This window comes from Tripterygium wilfordii, chromosome 15, assembly GCF_013401445.1.
Source record: "Tripterygium wilfordii isolate XIE 37 chromosome 15, ASM1340144v1, whole genome shotgun sequence".
NCBI lineage: Eukaryota > Viridiplantae > Streptophyta > Magnoliopsida > Celastrales > Celastraceae > Tripterygium > Tripterygium wilfordii.
This window is the reverse complement of record NC_052246.1, coordinates 5,504,689-5,526,816: the sequence shown is the minus strand read 5'-3', so window position 1 is coordinate 5,526,816 and position 22,128 is coordinate 5,504,689. Positions and strand designations below refer to the sequence as shown.

Sequence of the window (22,128 nt, the reverse complement as noted above, 5' to 3'; positions counted from 1 at the left end):
ATTATGAAGTATGAAACTTTTTAAATTATTATTTATATTCAACCAAAAAAAATATATTTAATAATTTATTATGTTGAACATATTTGAACCCAATCCAACCCTGATTCAACCTTACAAACTCAATCAAATTTAACTTTACAGGTTTTTCCCAAGATTACTTAGACGCACAGCAGTACACAAAGCAAATCCACATGTTAGTTCACATGGCATGTTTAAATGGAAGTTGGTCTCTTTTAGTTGCATGCCATTGAAGTAGCTATAATAATCACTTGAATGATGAATCGTACAGTCAGTCAGTCAAATATTATTCTAAAGAAGCAACCCTTGCACATGGAGTTGAGTTGAGGAGGCTGATTATATATATATATGTATGTATATAGTGACAGAGAAGTTGCAGAGAAAAGAAAGAAAAAGAACTGTCAATGAGAGACAAATATGCGCCCACACCTCAGACTTTATTATTCATTTCCCTTGACAGCGCCATCATCATCATCATTCATCCAACCAGAATCGCTGTTTCACGTCAAAGAGGATATGAATATTACTTCAGTTTGGCTTGCATGGGCAGCTCATGCCAATGGCCATCTCTGTTTTTTTTTTCGATAAACAAAAAATACGCACAAAATTTCATGTAAAATATTGTTTTTGAGTGTCCATTTTTAAAAAATTACAGTAAATAGAAAATCACTAAAAAATAGAAAACAAAAAATGAAAAACAGACTGGAGCGATCTAAATAACCAAGAGCATTGGGATGGAGATCCACTTTCATTTATTATTACATGCAAGATTTAATGATGAAGAAAGAGTTGCATCAGTCGTCATAGTAACCAGATGCCTCAGGTTCTTGTGCCTCGCAACAGTCATAGAACTTGGATCTGGACCCAATTCATAAAAAAAAAAAAAATGCAGAATAAAGCTAATTACCATCCATTTCATGTGGACAAAAATACATCAACAAGAACAATTTTACACAATGTCCCAAATATAATTAGGTCGCTCCCCTAGATGCTATTGAAGCCACAGTCTATCCATCCATACACACGTATGCAAACAGATTTGGGGCTCCGCAATTATCTTGCTAGATTCTACATTTTACATCTAATGATGAAAAAAAAAAATACTCTACAATTTTAATACAATGGTTTTGTAGGTGTGTCACACCATATCATATCACATTTTTGTTTTTCTACTTTTAAAACTTGTCAAACTTTTTCTCCACCATAGGTCCCACGTCAATACTCTCTCTCTTCAAAGACGAAACATGCTACTTCAGCATCGTTCCTCACCGTCTACTCTATTCCGGCTACGAAGATACTGATTCTCAAGGGTTTATGTTTTGAAATGATTTCAAGGGTTTATGTGAACGAATTGAGCTGATATGATGCTAGCTATGTTTTGCATCTTCTCATTTGATTTCCATGTTTTGTATTTTCTTGGGTTGGTTTATGTGAATGACAATAATTGATCGATTTCAAGGGTTTGTACCACCTCCTCCTTCATTTGTATTCTACTTTACACCACCTTCTTCTTTGACTTCACGACGATAATCAGTATTCCCATCTATTGCTCCATAATTGTCATGGATGTTAGCAGCAGCAGCTACGTCATGGATTAAACCATCTGCAATGCCAATTATTTATTTGATTTTCATATTAATTGTTTTTGGCGTTACCCATACAAACTGTCAAACAAGAAGCAGCAAAGCCATCTTTGGTTTGTCAAAATTTAACCTAATGCGGATTAATCACAAGGAAGAAAGCAAATGAAACAAAGTCTGACACGGTTCAATGTTTAACTGTCTATCAATAGACAGGTAGTACGCATACAAATATCAAGCAGCACACTTGTGCATATTTTATTCCGCAGCCCATAATCTGAACTAATTATTCCTTAAAAGAAATAACAATTCACTCTTCAAAAGATTTAATCACAAACATTATAAGCTGATTGAAATGACAAAGTCCCGTGTACCGATCAAATGTAGAATGTATGAACGATTTACCATTACAAACACAAATGGGATGGAATCAAGCTTGCAAAAAGCTCGCATATTTTGCACCAAGGAAAAGCCTCTGAATGCATACAAGAGCATTTTTGGTAACTTCGGCATTTTCATGGTTCATCAGTTTCATAACCCGTTCCTTGGCCCTGAGGTCTGTCAATATGACGCGACCAGCTGGATGGTGCTGGACAAACCGGGAGAGGTCAAAGCAAGCAACAGCCAGGGCTCTTGGATCACTCGAGGTGTCCAAAATTGTGATAAGGACCCTAAGAATCTGAGGCATAAAATCACATGTTAGTATTAGTCTGCAACAAAATGAAGGGTTGGGTTGAAACCGAACAAAATCACAGCAGTAACCATAATTTAAACTTTCAACAGTATAAAACAAGCAGATTATATGTACTGCTGCTAGTCTGTGATACCAAGCAGAGAACAGAGAAACAGGCAAACCAACGAGAACAAATCAGGATATCCAGTTTTTAGGGCCCTTACTTTGAAAATCAGCATCAAGCTCCCTAAACTTCTCTTAAATTCTAATAAAGAAAAAATAACCCATCCCCTAAATGTCATTAATAAGCCAAATTTTCCACCTCAAGTTGGCGTTGTTACTCGAGCCCATGTAGAAAGTGAGATGAATGAATGCAATTACCGCCTTAACATGCCTGACAATGGCTTTCCAATATCATATTTTGCGAAAGCACTACATCCAAAATTAAATAGAAGTGAAATAAAAATTCCACATTGTGTTGCAGTAAGCAGTTTTTGAACATCCCTGTTTGCCCCTCATGGTCAAAATTCCCAATCTATTTGACTATTGGCTTTTAAACTACAACTTTCCTTCAAGGATGGTAATAGCAGTGTTGAGGCCTTGAAGGTTCTTTGTAACCATTTAGTGTTTTGTACTGTCGCCATATTGGTGCTTTATTAATAAAATTATTCTTTTGCATTAAAAAAAAGGATGGTAATTACCTCCAGACACTTGATCCCTGCAGGGATCTGCCCCCTAATGGCTAGAAACATACATATAAACGAGGATGAGTAGAAAAAAGATAACTCCAAGAATATAATTAGGATGTGAGGCCAATCTCCTCCCTGAAGTTTTATGCTACAGCTTACTTTTAGTTTTTATCAAGATACCTGCTGTAAAGATCTTCAGTGACACATGCAAAACCAAATGCAGATACATTTATGATAAATCTAACGGACGATTTTCTAAATTCTTTTGAAGTTTTTCCAAGATAAAAAAGAATAGCCAGCATGTTCACATTCACACCAAACTATGTCTGCATGAGATATCAAAATCAAAGACACTAAAATTTATTAGTGTAAACCTGCCACAATCAAATTGGCCTATCAACACCAAGTGGGCTATGTATTCTCCAAGCAAACTTGCATTGGATCTATCAGTCCATGAAATTCATTTATTGAGCATATTCATATAGTGTAGGGTGGGCTTGGACACTGGCATCATATTCCAATTGCAAAATCACTCATGGAAATAAGACTAGAGTGAACCATAATGCTTATAAGTTATAGCAGAAAAACTGAAAAAGAAAAAGAAAAAGAAGAGGAAGCATGATTTTGAGAGAGAGAGAGAGAGACCTGAAAATCATTCTCCTCGAAAATTTTAATATTCTCACGCCAAAACATAGGGTCTTTGTGCATAGGAGACCAGTCAAGATGGCCAAGGAACACTTCTTGCTTGTACTTGTCAAAAGAACTTAACTTCTTAATGTTATCCTTCAACCCTTCTTCCAGTTGGTTCAGAGCTTCCAACAGGTCCTAAGAAATAAACAAAAGTCAACAGATACTAATCAAAGAATGGTGACCACATTAGAAATGTAGCAGTTAGACAAAACCATGCGATGATGTATGAACCATCATTTGGAATTCATGTATGAACCTTCCATATCACTTACCTCATCGCTCCATGCTTGTGTTTTCAAACTCTGAACAATTTGTGGCAGTCCAAGGTCCACCATCTGAGCACCAAACGTTCCTTTGTGGAGCAAGTTCCTGAAGGTCAAGACAACCACCCTGACCACCTAGCAACATTAGCAGCACAAACCAATTAAAATTCCGCAAAACCTTTCGTTCCTTTCCCCCCAGCAGGTATAAGTGAACAGAAATTAAAACTTAGTCAATAATCCTTTTAATGGAATTAAAGAATGGTTACCGCAGTTCATGCAGAATTAGTGGATTACAGAAATAGGAAAAAAGTATATTCTACTGAACAATAATTTTGTCAATAATAACAAAGAGTTACTGTAACGGCCCATCCCGCAGGATCCAGCCGGGCCCATGTACCGCTACCCCCAACCCATCACCACACTAGAGCGGACGCACCGAATTCTAGTACCTGGTAGGTTGTTGGTGAGAGTCGTACCCACGACCTCCCCCACCCTTTGACATAAGTTCCTATACAAGGCAACTCATGCCACCAACTAAGCTTCGGTGCGTCCGCTCTAGTGTGGTGATGGGTTGGGGGTAGCGGTACATGAGCCCGGCTGGATCCTGCGGGATGGGCCGTTACATAAAAACTGTCTTTTTACAAGTTTCCCCACCCACCTCCCTGGACCTCAGCCCAGTAGGCATGCCGTAGGTACTTCCCTGGGCCATGGCCCAGACAGCCCAACCCCTCACCCCCTCGCAAGGCAGGTAGGTTGTTGAAGGTAGGAATCGAACTCCTCACCTCCCTTTAACATAATGCCCAAGGCAACCTATGTCACCAACTAAGCCATGGCTTAGTTGGTGGCATGAGTTGCCTTGTATAGGAACTTATGTCAAAGGGTGGGGGAGGTCGTGGGTACGACTCTCACCAACAACCTACCAGGTACTAGAATTCGGTGCGTCCGCTCTAGTGTGGTGATGGGTTGGGGGTAGCGGTCTATGGGCCCGGCTGGATCCTGCGGGATGGGCCGTTACAGTTACATAATATTAGTGCTGAAAGAAATTAAGCAAACTCAACAGGAGTAAAAAGTAAAATCTCACCTTCTCTTTTGTGGAACTCTTAACAACCTCTAGCAGACGCGGAAGGGTTCTAGAGGTAGCCAAGTATTCAAATGCAGGTTCATAGTAAGATAAGAGCCAGATACAGAGACATGTTTCATAAAGAAGCTGTTCCAAAGAGAAAAAGGTCATCCTTGACTTAAAACTTTGAGCTTCAAGCAAACTAGTTCAGCCCACTCGCAGACAGGGTAAAGTTGTATTGGCTTGGGTGAGAAATTAATACCCATTTACACAAATGAAAATTTTACCTGAATAGATTGTTGGGTTGATGCCGGAGAGATAAAAGGGATCAGCAACTTCACCCCATCTGCTTGAACAAAGGAAGACCTAACAATGGGTTCCTTAAGCAATGTTGCAAGACAACTAATAGCTGCTGGAATGCCCCGACTAGGATGAGAAGGATTCTTTAGCTGCACATGTCAAAGGGAATCAAGACTAGGAACAATAACAGTATCATCTAATAACAATACCCATCGGTTGACCTTCCAATGGCGAGACCAACCTGCACACAGAGCCATTCAACTAATCCTTTCAACACATCATCGATGCTAGTGACTTTACTTTTAGAACTGGCAACTTCCCCATTTGAAACAGCACCACCATGGTGTTTTGGCCTAGCACTGTTTAGAAAGTATGACATTAAGCCCACCGCTTGAATATTTTGATTAGACCTTGAGCTTTTAGTCCATGAACAGATCAAGTTAATTACCTTACTATCAAAGCAAGAATCTTGCAGCTCTTTTCTTGTACGAACCAATTACCTTTCCAAAGCAATCTGAGAACCGAATAGTCTATTGATTTAGTTTTCATAAATTGAATGGAATAAACTGACAAACTACTGCAAAACTACTAATCATAGTTCTTATGAAAAGAATGGTTGCTTTTACAAATCCTAAAGATTGGAGAAGGCAAAGGGGTGGAGCTTTTCATAAGGAATAATTTGTTTGTTAGATGCATACCATGCCTGCTGAACTACCATACAGGAGATCCAGTCAAGAAAAAAACTTGGTCAACTACTTAAATGGTCACAGTGTCAAATATGCTTCACCAATCTTTAGGATCTTATCAAGTTTGGAGATTATCTAGTATGCCATGAAGCAAGTAAAATGAAGTTATGTGCCAAAAATTTTATACTGTTATCTATACTGCTCATCCAGTTAAACTACAAATAATTAACGGAAAAATGAAACAAAATGAAACAAGCAAGGATCTGTAATAACTACCAAGACTCACTCGGTCATCCCCCCCCGAAAAAAGAAAAACAAAGCAAGTAAAACAACAACCGCGACCAGCATTTAATGCATCCAAAACAAACGTTCAGTTTGATATGACAATAAAAAATTAAAAGACCGCCAGAGGTTCAGGCAAATAAAGCATTCAAGGAAAAACTTTGCCTTACACCATAAACCACTAAAGATCAACTAGGAAAAGAAAGATAATGCAGTCAAAAGAAAGAAGTTGAACAATGTGCAGATAAATCCACATCATTGATATAACCACATGGACTAATCTGTCCTTTAATAAGCTGAATCAAGCATAGAAACCTTTTCTACCTCACAACAAAGTAGAGAAAACATCTCTTTAGCACCAAGAAAATCAACTGGTTCATTACAAGTCAAGTGTATAACTATCACACATATATACTTAACTTAAGAAAGGTTCATAAGTATCTTCATTGGTGAGAGATTTTTCGTGGAAAAGTCTGGCTCTTTTTGGGTTTGCTGTCAAAGCAGGTCAACAGGATGTTAATATCTCACAATGCATGTTCAAATAAAAGTGAATAGCGACGGAGTTCCACTTACCTGTGAGCATTTCATCAATTAAAGCTAGAACATATTCTACCGTTTCCTCTTTGAATATATCCCGCAAAATGCTAACAAATACCCGAACATAAGCCGGACCATCCTGCCACAGTTAATTCCGAATGTCACTATCATTAGGATGTAATACAATTCTTCTCAAAATCAACAGATTTTGAGTACAATGGTCGTTACTCATCAAGAGTAGCCCCTTGATGCATTCTTCTATCATAAATAAAAGAACAAAGCCTCGCTTAGAGGTTAAGACCCGATGTAAAAACATAGAACATTTCAAGCACTAATAAATTAAAACAGAAAGCAAATCTTACATCTTCCAGCAACTGTGCCTTGTAACTTTCAGGTTTTTTATCATAACGTCTTAACAGCTGAAGACCTGTTCCCGAAATCAGCTTAGTTGTCATGTAAGCCTCCCATGGGATGTCTCTTCTTAGAACCTTCAAAATGGAAGAAAATGCAATTCAAAAAAAAACATACAAAACTTACAGAGTAAAAAAAACCTCACACTTCAATATAACACAATTTACTTATGTCCTAACAGATGATAATAAAGTAATATTACTTTAGGAGTATAAACACTAGTTACTATATAAACATAGTAGCCTACTCAACATCATTATCAAAGCTTAAATCCCACTCAATTTACAGTCAGCTAGATAGATCCATAAGAGAAATTGGTTGGAATATACCATCCAATCTAAAGATACGTTATCAAGTGATCCTATAGGGTGTCCATTTCCTTTCTTATCGCTTTCATCCATGTCTTTTTTGGCCTTCCTCTTATTCTTTCTAGCATCCCCAACTTTAATTTTATCAACTTTTAGCAATGTCACACCCTCATCTATATGTTATACATACCCAAAATATCTTAAGACAAATTTCTCACATACTATCTACGAATCGCCACTACCCTACTGGCCTACCCTGAATCTAATACTTTATTTCTTAGCCTATCCTTCCTTATATTGCCATATATCAAATGCACAATCTCATTTCTGAGTTTTTTTTTTTTTTCGTCCTTTAATGGCCCAAACACTGCTGTGCATTGCGCAACATATATGATTCCAATAATACTATAAAGTTTAAAGCTTCAAGGGTATTTTTTGGTCCCAAAAACCCCAAATAAAATCTTCCACCTCATTCAACCAGCCCATCGCGGATAAACTTATCTTGACTAGAAAGGTTTTTAAGATGAATGAGAAGCTTGAATCTGTGCTTCAATTTTATTCACTTATCTGTGCATGTATAAGTACTTTTATATCAGGGGCAGATCTATAATTTCATAATTTCCAGCACCAGTATTTAGTTCAACATGCAAGTTCATAGTGCAGTCTTATTTACTTAATGAGTCTTTTATGTTAGGCCTTTAGTTGGTTGCTTTTGAAGTATTTTAACTTCAAATAGTCTTCCAATAAGTTCCCATTTAAGGAGCTTAGGAAATATAGTCATATTACAATTAGGAGCTCTAGGCTTAGGAAACCTTGAGTCTATAAATATGTCTACATCTCTGATGGAATAGATGAATTTGATAATGGAATTTTGAGTTTTCGGTTTAACCGAGGATTAAGGGCTCAGGTTTCTCTCTCTACTTCTCTTACTCTCTTCTTTCTTTCTTGCTACAGTATTCTTGTTACTGTTGATAGCACTGTCCACGGTAATCACAACTTCTACTTTTCCTTCCTTTTTACCTCTAAACTTTCTTCTAAAACCATTCCCTTACATTCCCCTTCAATATCACATTCTTTCCTAGCCTTTCCACACCAAAATCCACACAAAATTACAACCAACATTAGCTTTCCTAACAGAATTTTCTACATCGTAGAATATGAAAATTTGAACTTCTCTGCACACAAAGACTAAGAAAGCATTAACAGGAAATTACATGGAAATGAAGATCATACATTATTTTCCAGACAGGGGATTTAGCATTCATATTTGTGTTCTTAAGCTTCTCAAAAGAAACAGAACTCGTTTGAATAAATTCAGATTCATTAATTTACAAACTTTTAACAATAAAATTAAGGAAGTTCAAAGTAGTATTGTAAAAAAATCAAGAAAGGTAAAAAAAAGATAAACAACTCCCATGCATAAGGCCCCCGCAGTGGGCAGGGTAGGGGACAGGCAGGATCTACGCAGATGTTACCCTCACATAATATGTGAAGACAAGAATTGAACTTGTGAGCTCTAGGTTCCACCCCTGAAACTCTGCCACTCGGCCACATGTTCGCTTGTAAAAGGTAAACAACTCATGTGCACATGTTCCCGCAGTGCACGGGATTGGGGACAAGCAGGATGCACGCATGCGTTACTCCCACATAATATATCGTGAGACAGTTTCCAGGAATTGAACATGTGACCTCTAGGTTTCACCATTACAACTCTATCATTGGGCCACATGTTCGTATGAAAAAATCAATAAACCCAAAAAAAAAACTAGAACATATCAAAATTTCTAGCAACCAAAAACAACAAGAAGGTTTGCTAACTTTGAACCAGCCACAGTAGTTTAGAATTTCAATTTTGAACTAATGCTCATTGCTAATTTACATTGAAAGGTAGTGCCAAGGTTGTCAAAATCGGGATCTTATATAAGATTTATGGAAGACCAACAAGATCAAATCGTAAAATCGTAAGATTTTACAAAAATGAAAAATAAATATAAAATAATACAATAACTTATTTATATACAAATAATTAACATAATATAATATTCTATTAAAAAATTAAAATACAATTACTAAAAAAATTAAAAAGAAAACCGGTTGAACTTATGATTGTTGATTGTAGAAGTATATCCAGGTCAAGCCCAGATCGTGCAATGGTGTTAAACATAATTAGCCATAAAAACTAACACCCAAACTCGTGCGCACTTTCACATTGACCATTGCAAGCGCCTCATATAAATGAGGATTACACTACTCCTTTGAATTTTTCTTGACTAAATTCCTCCTGCCACAGTGGGTTTTCTTTGAAATTTTTAAGTACTTTTTTATTGGATACTTTTGCCTTAGTTATCAATGTTATTCAATTATATGCATGTGATGGATAATGTTGATGAGAATCATACACAAGTAAGATAACCACCGTGAAATTGGTACAATTTGTTGCACTTTCTACTGAAAAAGAAGAAGCTTATTCAGATCAGGTGCCTCATATAGTTCTAACCCTCTCAAAATTCAATTCTTAGTTATGTTTGAGCATGCGTCGTGCGAGCAATTAGCGATTGGCCGATTGCACATCCAATCGCAGCGTTTCACATGATTCAATCAAAACAGTTGAAAATTTAATTGAAACAACCTTTCACATGTGATTGAGTTTCCAAACTCGCACGTAATGGCAGCCAATCAAAAAAGACTAAAACGTAAGCATTATCACAGGTGCTTATTTCCATTCTCATATTGCATAATTGAAATCGCACTACTTATAAGTAATCACATAAATATATATCTAATTACAGAACCTAAGTGGCGGAAGAAGAGGAGAAGATCAGGTGGCTTCAATTTGCAGGCTCATGCGTCTTGTTCTGTGCCCAGCCCATAAGCCCAGTAACGTTAAAATCGGTAAGATCGTACGATCTTACCAATTTTGCGATTTTGAATACTGTGATTTTGACAACCATGGGTAGTACTGTGTGTTTCGCTTTCCCTTGAATCCAAAGGACTTATCACAATGCCCGCGGACCAAGTCGTGATTTGCATTCCAAAACATTTCCAAAACTAGAACAGTACACCAAAGGAGTAATGGAAGGACTTAAAAAATATATCAATAAAAGATCTCAAGCATATTTAAGTTATGTAAAAAGAAATCAAACCGTTAACCATTTCAAATAGGTTCTCCACATTGAAATCTAACCGGCTACCCATTTTCAGTATTGCAGGAGATATGGCAGCATCCATGGGAAGGTAGACAAGAGAGCTAGACACTGTTGGCGTAACCTTTATAATTTATATTTCAAGAGCACATGAAACTTATCTATGTTTGACACATAATAATGTGCAATGTAGAGCATAACATGTGCATATGTTATTTGTGAACACTAAATCCACCATAATACTCATGGCAAAAATTTGTAAAGCCAACAACAGACCATAGGGTTAAAGGCTTGGGGTCCATTGTGATAAGTATATTCCTCAACATTCTAATGTCTAAAAGAGATTCTTCGTACTCATTATGCACAGGAAAAATCGCTAATTTCCCCTATCAAAGAACAGGCACATAAGACGAGATACCTCATTATCAATTCTATAGCATATGCATATTTAAGTAGTAAAAATAATAAAAATTCTGGTAAAAAGAATAGAACTAGTAAATGAACTCAACAATCCTGAGGCATCAACCTTTCAAACCCCAAAATTCACCACCTTTCTCATGTCCCCTTAGAAAAGCTTCACAGCCTTTTCAGTTTGATTTCCAAAGGAAAATTCAAAGACACAAACCACAACAATTGATCATTTTGAGGATAAATATGCATAAATACATCTGCATACATATATGAAATAAAGTGATCAGATCACTGACCTGTTCTGTTGTCAGTTCAGCTTGGTCCATTGATAACGGAAATCCCTAAATGCTCTTATCAGTTTTCTCCACCAATTCAAATACCTGGCTGCACAATAAAAAACCAATGAATCCCACTGAACGCCCCAACAGTTCAGTACAAAATTTCACAAGTCTAAGGGAGAGAGTGTATGAGTGTGTCAGTGCTTAACTCGGATTTCCGTTCCGAAATTAAAATCCAGATCTAGAAATCTAGAAATTCAACCCAATTCTCCGTCAATAACAGTACAAACTCACTGAAGATCACAGCTTTACATCAGGAAAAATCAAATTGGATCAAAAGATAAAGTGAAACCCTTAAAATCAGTGAAAATGAGTGAAAGTTTTCATTTAACGAAAGAGTGCAACCTTTAAAAAAATTACGGGAAAAAAACATAGATAGCTAGAAAATCAGAGCGAGAATGATGACTCTGCAGATTTACAGTAGAGTCGGAACAATTACTGCGAGAAAAAGAAAACTTCAAGAGAGAGGAAGAAATGAAAAGCAATGATGGTGGTGATGGTCGATCGCGTACCTGGGAATGTAATTTCTGGCTCCGCTATTGTTGTTCTGTTCTGTGATCGTTGAGGAAGCACAACGCGATTTTGATTGAAGAGATATGATCCGTTACACCTACTCGTATCATGGACTCCGTTTGCTTTGGATCCAAAGCGTACACGTGGGTGGGTCAGAACTCGACAACAATGTCCTTTGTCTAAATTTTTTTCTTTTTTTGTAAATCCTTCGATTCCAATACCTTAGCTTATTGGGAAATTCTAGATACGGACGGTTTTTTATTAAGTTAAGACCTATCGTAATGGATTTCAAAATTATTATTGATAGGAGAAGATCTCCACCTCTTCCTCTCCAATATATTAAAACTCTCACTATACTTTTCAACTAGTGCAATGCCCGTGCTATGCGCGGTAAAATTTTAATCATTTGTCCTCCTAAATATATATTTAAAGTTTTAAAGAATATGATGATTAGAAATCATTCAATTTCACTCACCATGTCCAATCCCTTTAGTATATGAAATCTTTCATCTTCCCTTCACCAATAGTGTGGCAAGATAAGATCTCTACGCTTCGTTAACCTGTAACATACCACGGATGGGATCCTTGTAAGCAGTTATAACTTATATGTGTTCCAACAGCACCAGATTGTGTACCAACGTTATTTGACCTTTTCTTGCTGTATGAAGCTTTGGAGGTTGCTTTACTATATTTACATTATTCACCTAAAGTGCTTTTCTGGTTTGCAAGCAAGATTTAACCTTTCATTTGCTCTCTGTTACTATATGTCACAGGTAGACTTTTCTGGTATGGTTGATGCTGAATTTTTGGAGAGGGGTAGAGTCTTGCAGGCTATGGATGGTTGCAGCTACAAGGCCGCCTACCGGTGGATCACTTTCAAACACGCTCGTGGCCTTGGCAAGGCTTGGATGGTAAACCCATCAGAGGGCCTGTCTTGAATATAGCCATGGCAGGCAGTGTGGGGAGCGATCCACTAGGTGGATTTTACAGGTCCGACTCCATGCTATGTTGTTCACGGCTTCTCGCTTAGTTTTCATTTATTATTTTAGCTTGTTTAGTCATTAAGGTGCAGATGAGAGGACTTCTTGCCTGTCAAACTCTTAGCGATTGAATTCTAAGGGATAAGACACCAATGACATAACTATCCACATCACTTGTATACCCGTCTGCAAATAGGAAGTATACCTATTGACAAAACTTGACTAGGTAATCCTTCTTTGTTTCTTTGAGAATTTTTTTTTTCCCTGATGCAAATTGTACTATTTTTCACATGAATTTCAGCTACCGTGGTTACTTGAAATATTTAATTTTGATGTGTTCCATAGGTCAAAACTTCGTCGGGCAAATGTGAATTTTCTATCGGATCCCGTCAAGGATGGGATGACAAGAACTGTAATAGTTCTCACAACTCCAGGTGCTCAGCGTACGATGCTTGCATATCAGGTATGACCTAGTTTGAGTGAAAGTCATTGTACATCCTAATTTGAGTTCACTAGGATTTTCTCTTTGATTGTTTTTCTTTGCCTTTGTTTGTTATTCCCACTCTATTAGTCACAGCATTGCTGTGCTATTTAGAAAATTTGCTTATTGTTCTGTTCATGCTTCTCATGAGTCATATATCTACCTACATGACTTGAACAAAAGAAAGACCCCGTTAAGGAAGTTGTTTTACTTTTACCCATTATCTTGGCTTGAAGATGATTGATATTTTGCAAAATATGTTGCTCTAGTTTTAACTAGCTCTAGAGAGGATGTTTACAGCAGAAAATGACCGCAATGCGACTAATTATGTTTTCCCCCATGCTTGCTCTATATTCCCCCGTTGGTATTAGAAGGCGTAATGCAACTAATTATGCAGCATCTCTTAGTCCCTGTTTCTGAAAGAAAAAGAATACCCAATGCCTTGGTATCTCATATGGCTTTTGTTCCTATGCAAAGCAAATGAAGTTATTCCAATAAAACTTTTCAGTTTCTTAATTTACTTTCGCCTTTGTTTTGTGCACGAGAGTTGTTTATCTTTTTTGAGCCTTGGTAGCTCGCAAAATTCTGAAGTTTTGGGATTGTGTTGCAATTTCAGAGAACTCTCTAGCGAGCATTGCCGAGGAACCTGCATATTTATGCTGGAGTTTATTAGTAACTTGCACAGAATTTTTTACAATCTCAGTCTTTCCATTGTGATTTGAAGACCAATACAATTGTCATATCCGCCCTCCAGAATGGATTAATTTCTTCAGTTTGTCACACTTGCTATAGTTATTGGTATTGCTAAGTACTCCTGGACAAATTCACTGATCTAAAATGCCCTTCTTTCTTTTATTGCTCAGGGAAATTATTGGGAACTATGCCGAGATTTTTTGCCCCCAAGGAAAGCACAATTTCAGCAACTAGGTATCTAAGCCACTTTGTTCCTCTAGTCTCGGTTACTGATGGGCCAAAAGGCTCTCACATTGGTGTAAAAGGAGAAGCTGTATATATTCCCCCTTCTCCTTGTGTACCGGTTGACACTTGCAGAGCTGGTGATGCATATGCATCCGGCATTCTGTATGGTTTACTTTGTGGTGTATCAGATTTAAAAGGAATGGGTACATTGGCAGCAAGAGTTGCAGCCACCGTTGTTGGCCAACAGGCCGGGGACTCGACTCAGAGTGCACGATCGATGCTGTTGAGCTAAAAAAAATATGCTGTTAGTCTGTTACATACTATATTTTCTTTGTCCCATGCCTGAAAAAAGAATTCTTGATCAGAGATTATAGTCTTGCCATTATATTATTGAATCCTAGTGCCAAGGCAGAATATTTCTTTGCTGGTATTATTTCTGTCAGTCAAGCTAATATTCAAAGGTCCATCTGAGTTGATTTTTTTTTTTTTAAATGTGATATTTCTTTGCAGGTGTACATGTTGAACTGAAATATTGGCCAAAAACATTGACGTTTCTTTCCATTCTTTGACCAGATAAAAGGGAGATTTATTGGCTTGTATCATCTTCAAAGCCTTACTTCTGGGATTGACTAACCAAATCTGTGAGAAAAATTAATTGTAGTCCAGTATTTGAAATATATGTCCTAACCTAGGAAAATATTGTGAGGTATAAAAAGGGTTGTTGGACTGTTAGTCAGACCAGCATTTGTTGGGCTAGTGCATTTCCTTTATTTTTTGAGTGGGTATCGTTAATCAAAGGTAGGTGACATCTACATATGTGTTTCCTCTATGCTAAATGCTAAATGAATAATGCGTGAGACTCTCATTTAACCCCTTAATTTTGAGCGTTGGATGTTAAATGAGTTTTACATGTGTGTTTGTGTAATGAATGATAAAATGAGAGTCATATTTTGGGTGGATGTAACATTACTCATGCCAAATAATCTATGGTGTCAATTTACTAATAAGACTTTTTGTGGGTATCATTAATCACAGGTCGGTCCCTTAGTGAGAGCATGATAGTAATGTGTCCATAACTAACACAAATGTTGTCTAGCTAAACTGGCAATTGTCAACCCCCAGGCCGTGTACCAGTTAATTAAATAGGTGATAGAAAATGGCCGCCAAGAGAAGACTAGTTTGCATTTATTTATGAGCATATATATATATATATATGATGATTCATGATTGTGAAGTAATTTGACATCATGGATGAGGCAAGTTAGATGAAACTCTATCCTTGAGTGACACCACCACCCAAAGTTTCATTTCACCGTGAAGCTAGTGGACCAAATACAGACAGAAACAAAATTATACAGTTTTTTAGTATAGTATCCATAAGATATGTTTATAATACCTGGCCTAAGGACACAATACATGAGATAGAGGTGTTGGTATTCAGCTTTTGTAGTGAGATAAGGTGTGGGTTTAATGTAGCGGCCCCGCCCCTGTACTGATAGGAACCGTCAAAAAGACTAGACTATTTATAATAGTAGAATCCCAAAAAATTTATTCAGGACATCCAAACGGTAGTACTAGTATGAAGAATAAGTAAACAGAAGTGATAGAGATCTCAGTTATTTCAGTAATCAATTATGTCCTTTGATTGATATAAGTTAGGTTTTATGGACCTCTACATTTATATCAATCAGTGATCATGATTGATTACTAGAACGACTGATATCCTATTTATTGGAATTCTTAACATTTTTTTATAAGCAAGATGGTATGTGATGCGAAATAGAAACAAAAAATAAAAAAAGGAGACAATTATTGAAGTAATGGCTGACGTGGGCATTGAATAAATAGAAAGTAGCATGACATTCACGCCAATTTTCAGATACGCCTGACTTTTTAAGTGGCGGCATGTATGCCGTTATTTTCTCAACAATAAAACAATTAATAAATCTTTTTAAAAAACAATTTCATTACCGGTATTACCGGTCAATTTGGACTAACTATATATAATTCATCTCAATGGAAGACCTTCCAGATTACTATAAATACATTTTAGTCCCTCTGGATTCTGTACACACTACACGGTATACCATCAATACACACCTCATACATTGAAAGTGTAATTTTACTTTTTATTTGTTTATTTTTTGTGGACCCAATAGTGTACAAAGTATCTTATACCCAAAATACAAAATTGTTCAAGATTGTTCAAGAGAAAGCTACTTTTGAAGTTATGAGTTCGATTCTATTTTCACAAGAGAAAGCTATTCTGGAAGTTATGAGCTCGATTCTATTTTCACAAGAGTCCTCTTTGGAAATCATGGGTTCAATTTGTATTGTGTCATATACGGAATTACCATGTGTTTACTTGGAATTCGGGGATTTCGTAATTCATTTAGAATAGAAAAATCTACAATTTGAATATAATGTTTTGTAAGGTGTGTTTGATGAAATCCCACATCGGTTAAAGAAGGAAGGAGAGGCTAGTAGATAAAGAGTTCCCACTATCTAACACAATATGATTGATTTTCTGGGCTTAAGCAAGTACGATGGGCCTAGAAGAGCAAATCCGTGAGGGCTTTGGCTCAAAACAGACAATATCATACTATTGTTGGGTTTGTGGACTATGTCGAATCTATCCACACTCTAAACCCAACTTGTCAATGTCACATCATACCACATTTTTATTTTTCTACTTTTAAAACTCTTTGTTTTTCATCTATATGAATTTTATACTCTAATAAATTCGTTCATTTATTTTTAAATCGAGGAGGGGGAATTCGAACCCTTATCATCAACGTGATGCACACAATCTTTACCACTCCAACTAATGGTTTTGGTGTAAGAAAACGGATGTTGAATGTTGCTCGACCAAAACCCTCTTCAACATTTCGCTCCAAATGACGGAGAATTCTCCATCAAACGAGCCTAAGTTACTTGCACTCGTACAACACAAAAAACAAACCAACCAACCTAAAAAGGGAAATGTTACAAGCTATAACACCAAACTTCAAATTTACTAACCATTTTATTCATTTTTCACAGTACAACATATCCCAACAAGCTTATAATATATACACATTTAGACATTATATCCTTCATCCCCTATAACTAATCCTAACAAGACTTAACACATAGTGCATCACCCATCTACATACTGTTTCACTATTCATTTCTTTTATCTACATTGGAGCTTATACTTCAGTTCCCCAACATCGGCCTCCGGGCACAAAGGCTCAGATGCTGTAATAACATACATGAAACAAGATACATATATGTAGTGGTGAAATTATTTTTTCATACTATACCTGTATATTTATGGGTATAATATCTATCTATGACCAGTGCTGTCTTTATTAGTATTCTATGATAAATCCTCCCATTGGAGATCTGTGTGGAACTCCCTTCCTCCTCTTGCCGCCAGTTCTGTAGCTCATGGTGGTTGGGGGCGGTGTAAAGCTTCGTCGTCTTCTCTGAGCGCTACGATTCAGTGATTCCTCAGTGTCTGAACCATCCAACTTCTTGCACATTTTCCTATTCATGAAGTTCTTTGATGTCCCAACAATCTAACAAAGTTTCAATACCAACCAATGTAAAATAACTTTCTTTCTTGACCAAAATATATCAAATGTCAAGCAATTCAAAAGGGGAAAAAACAGAATGTAATTGATATTCAGGAATTAAATTGGATAGTTCGACAATGAAAAAAACTAACAGGGCAAGAAACAGAGAATCTAGAAAGGAAAAAACCCATTTCAATTTCTTGCCTAATATTGGATTAATCCCTAAATTAGCTTATGAAAATGAAACAAGGGGACAAAACCCATTTCAATTGCCTGCCTAACTAAAATTGAAGAAATCCCAAAATTAGCTTCTGAAAGTGAAACAATTATGATCATTAGGGGTTTAAAACATATACAAAGGACAAAACCCATTTCAATTTCTAGCCCAAAATTGGAGAAATCCCATAAATAACATATAAAAATGAAGCAATGATGATGATTTTGAAACAAATGGCAATATACCTTGCAACCAAGTGAGCAGAAACTGAAGGAATCAAGCAAACTGCGCTCACAGACTTGGCAAGTATTGGTGACACCTTTACCACGCCTAGGCTGAGGCCTTTCATTCAAGAACACAATTCTGGCACTATTGATTATATAGGTCTGAACCCCTGTTATGTCCAAGAACTTCTGAATCTCCGAAACCCTTATTACATCATGGTATGATGATCTCCTTATCTGCTTAAAATCAACAAAAAAAAAAAAGATTCAATTACCAGAAAAACAAACAAAAACTATTATATTGCCCCTAAAAAAGTGAATAGAAAAGTCAATGAAACCCATATGCCCTTTTTGTCCAATCCACAGTTGATTAAGCTCAAGAACCCACAAAAAACATGTGATTGATTGATGAAACCAATGTAAAATTCAAGTGATTGGGTATATAATTTAACAGAGGAAATTACACAATTAGGTTCCCTGAATGCCATTGCAGTTCCCTCAAAATCAATTTCAGGCAGTGAAGAACAAAGAACCCACAAATTGAAATCAGTACCTGAATAACTCTATGATCTTTGTGGGATGATAAACAGAGAGAACAAAGGGCGCCATTCAAACAATCCAAGCAATACATATTGCATTCATTTTTGTGTGCATCAGCATGTGATTTGCATTGAACAAAGAATCTCGTCTGAAGAAGTGGACTCAACCATAGTGGCCACTTTATATCATGTCCTCTATCATCATCATCATCATCATCTGGGCCTTCTCCCTAATTCAATCACAAACACAATCAAAATTTTGCAGAAAACTAAAAATTGGGTTTAAAAGAAAACAAGTTTTTTCGATTGGGGGAGGACTAACCATGATTCTTCTGCTTATGGGTTTGATTTCTTGATCAATACTGATCATTTATTGACAGTTTTGGTGGAAGAAAGTGAAACTTTCTTTGAAAACTTTTTGAGAGAGAGAGAGAGGAGAAAGGAGAGTGGGGAGAGGACTACTTTGTAGCGGTGGATGGGGGAGGAAGGTGCTTACTTATCTTGAGCTTAAAAAAAGTCTACAAAACCGAACCTCACTCCGAACCTGAACCCACATAAGATGCGTTTGTTTCAAGGAACTTATTTTGGCCTTCCCTTCTCAACTTTCCTTATGATTATTACAAATATATATATATATATATATATTTATTTATTGTTATTAATTTGGTTGGACCAAGTTTTTCTAAATTTGTTAATAGCATTTGTAAACATAAAAAAACATTATAATAGCATTTTGAAGTCTTTTCACAGATGTTGGATCCTAATACTGACACATGTTGAGTCGTGTCATGTCAATCAAGTTCGTAGTACAAACATGAATACTATAGAACAAGGAATTTTATATGACATGTCTTATGGTCATTGATTATAAATACGCATGTAGAATTTACATAATATCCAATACGTCACATAGATTAGGAGTAAAAGTGGGTCATAAATTGGGAGTTTCAAGCATTAATATTAAAAATAAATACCAAAAAATATCATATGATTATCCGTAAAAAAATATAATAAATTAAAAATTCAAGTTCACATCATATATCTAGAATAGAACAATACACCTACTACATATGGAAATCAAATTTCACATCATAAGTTAACAATATGTAACACGGAGTTCAAAGTTCAAACAATGTTTTGAAAATTATCCGGTTTAACCCGAACGGGTCAACTAATATTTCATAAAACCGTACGGTTTTAATGGGTTTTCCTATTCAATTACTTGAATGGTATTTTAATTGAACCGTGTCAGCCTGATGATTGGTTCACCCATTTTACGGTTCCGTCAACTAGTACGACACGGTTTTTATAACACTACCTCTCTCCTTACTTCCCTTTGTAGTTATTTTTTAATATAAAATCAGTAACCGCACTTGTAAAGAAATATTAATTTTTTGTCTATAAACAAAAGTGTCGCATGTACACACGTAGTGGTGGTAATTGGTCCTACCCATGAAGACATCCATTAGTGACGTATTTAGACAGAGTGGTTACTTTGATACTCACTTTCTCATTTTAAAACTATGCTATATATATATATATGTGCCAACGTTGATATATATAAATATGTGTGTGTGTTGTATATGTGCAATTATTGAGGGATGTTGGATTGCCAAACTAAAAAGCAAAGCTAGCTCATAAAGCAAGATTAAATTTGGATGGATTCGTTCACTTGGCTGCTTCATGGAAATCTTTTAATGTATTTGTCTCATATAATTCATGGCATAGAAAGGTCTACTTTTCTCGAACAATCATTCCGATCACTAGCTTTATCATCATATTAAATAAAAATGGTCATGAAAAGAAATATTTTGACCCATTGCATGGGAAGTTCTCTCAAATAACATTGCAATCAAGAAGCCCACATGAAGTGTCGTTAGGTTATGATGAGAATCCAATATCGAAAGATGGTGTGTTTGGAGTCTATCTTATAAGAGAGGGTAAACCTCCTATTATCAACTTAGGTTTTCAATAAAGAGTTAAACTCAAACTAAACCTCCTATTATCAACTTAGGTTTTCAATAAAGAGTTAAACTCAAACTTGTGATACTAGACTTGGGCTCCCATCTCTTGTGATGGATATTCATCAGGTTACGATTGCACCAGTATATGATAGTCGTGAAAGCAAAACCATGGAGCTTTTGCAAATGAACGCGACGCATGGATCGTCTGTGTTTTCGACGTCGAAATTTATCGCCTTTTCAAATTAGGCCCTCACTCGAATTATTTATTCCAATTAAGTCCTTCAAACCCTCGATTGATTTTCATTCGTCACAACTCGAGAACACTCCACGGCTTCTTCTCTGTCAATATGTGGATGATCGTTTGTCTTTTTCTTCTTTATTTGAGGTTTGATAAAGAGCAAGTCCGAAGCTCTTGCTCAAACTTCCCATGGGCCTTTTCGAGTCATGGGCTTGGGCCACCAATATTACTAATGAAGTCCACAATCCTGTTGCGTGTAGGTTTAATTTGGACCACACACTACATAACAAAATAAAAGCCAAAAAAATAATGGTGTGGCATGTTTTCTTGTTTTTTGTAAACAGAAAAAAAAAAAAAAAAAAGAAAAAAAGAAAAAAGATATGGCATGTTTCTGGCTTTGGCATTACAATTTTTGTTGTTCACTTATATATTATCAAATAGGATAATATGCATTCATTCAGGTCCTTTGAAATTTAATTTCTTTTTAAATACATATATTTTTCTTTTTTTTTGAAAAACATATATTTTTCTTACTACTTCAAGTAATGTATTTTTAGGTTTTTCTCTTTATTTACTACGCTTTTTTATATAAATTATCTCGTTTCTCTTCATCACTGTATCGCTATCTATACATTGTAAAATAAAAAAGATGAAGATGTGGGGGATCGAACCTCATTCCCATAAGAGAGAATCAACATTAATCCACTACAAAATCAATGAAAATCCACTGCATATATTTTGGCTTTTGCCATTTATTTATATTCAAGATTATAATTGCATAAACTCTTATTAAATTTATATATTTCCTTACTATTTTAAGTCATGCTTTTAAAAATTTTCTTCTTCGCTTCCTACTCTAACAAAATTGTTTCCATGTCTCTCGCAAGTGGTTGCTCTACCATTTTGGGCTACATCCCTTTTATCTAGTCGAATTATTATTGTTAACATATATAGATAAAATCAGTTTTTATAAAAATAAAAAAAAAACAATGCATATTTTTAGAAGAGATGAACCACATCCCGTAATAACTCTACAGTTAAGCGTGCTTCTGCAAGAACACTATTAGGATGAGTGACCTCATGTGAAGGCAAAGCCTTGCGGACT

At 36.1% G+C, this 22,128-nt stretch overlaps 2 protein-coding genes and 1 pseudogene across 3 annotated transcripts; 1 reads left to right on the top strand and 2 right to left on the bottom strand.

Annotated features, from left to right (window-relative positions):
• Positions 1–1,764: 1,764 nt before the first annotated feature.
• On the bottom strand, positions 1,765–11,972 carry LOC119979993 (V-type proton ATPase subunit H-like). 2 transcript variants are annotated; one of them, XM_038822629.1, is made up of 12 exons: positions 11,902–11,972; positions 11,348–11,435; positions 7,141–7,266; positions 6,815–6,917; positions 6,661–6,733; positions 5,722–5,787; positions 5,515–5,632; positions 5,261–5,422; positions 4,995–5,120; positions 3,923–4,048; positions 3,606–3,785; positions 1,765–2,277 (listed from the first exon to the last, which is right to left on the bottom strand). In XM_038822629.1, exons 2-12 carry the CDS (start codon positions 11,375–11,377, stop codon positions 2,029–2,031), a joined length of 1,359 nt encoding a protein of 452 aa, XP_038678557.1. In that variant the 5' UTR covers positions 11,378–11,435; positions 11,902–11,972; the 3' UTR covers positions 1,765–2,028. The 2 variants fall into 2 exon arrangements, with proteins under 2 accessions (XP_038678557.1, XP_038678558.1); XM_038822630.1 differs by having other exon boundaries at positions 11,348–11,431; positions 11,902–11,966.
• Positions 11,877–14,720, top strand: LOC119979786 (annotated as a pseudogene).
• Positions 14,721–17,266: 2,546 nt separating this feature from the next.
• LOC120017018 lies at positions 17,267–19,304 on the bottom strand. Its single transcript, XM_038870057.1, has 4 exons — positions 19,144–19,304; positions 18,836–19,051; positions 18,304–18,519; positions 17,267–17,844 (listed from the first exon to the last, which is right to left on the bottom strand). The coding sequence occupies exons 1-4, from the start codon at positions 19,189–19,191 to the stop codon at positions 17,635–17,637; spliced, it is 690 nt and encodes a 229-aa protein (XP_038725985.1). The 5' UTR covers positions 19,192–19,304; the 3' UTR covers positions 17,267–17,634.
• Between the last annotated feature and the right edge of the window lie 2,824 nt (positions 19,305–22,128).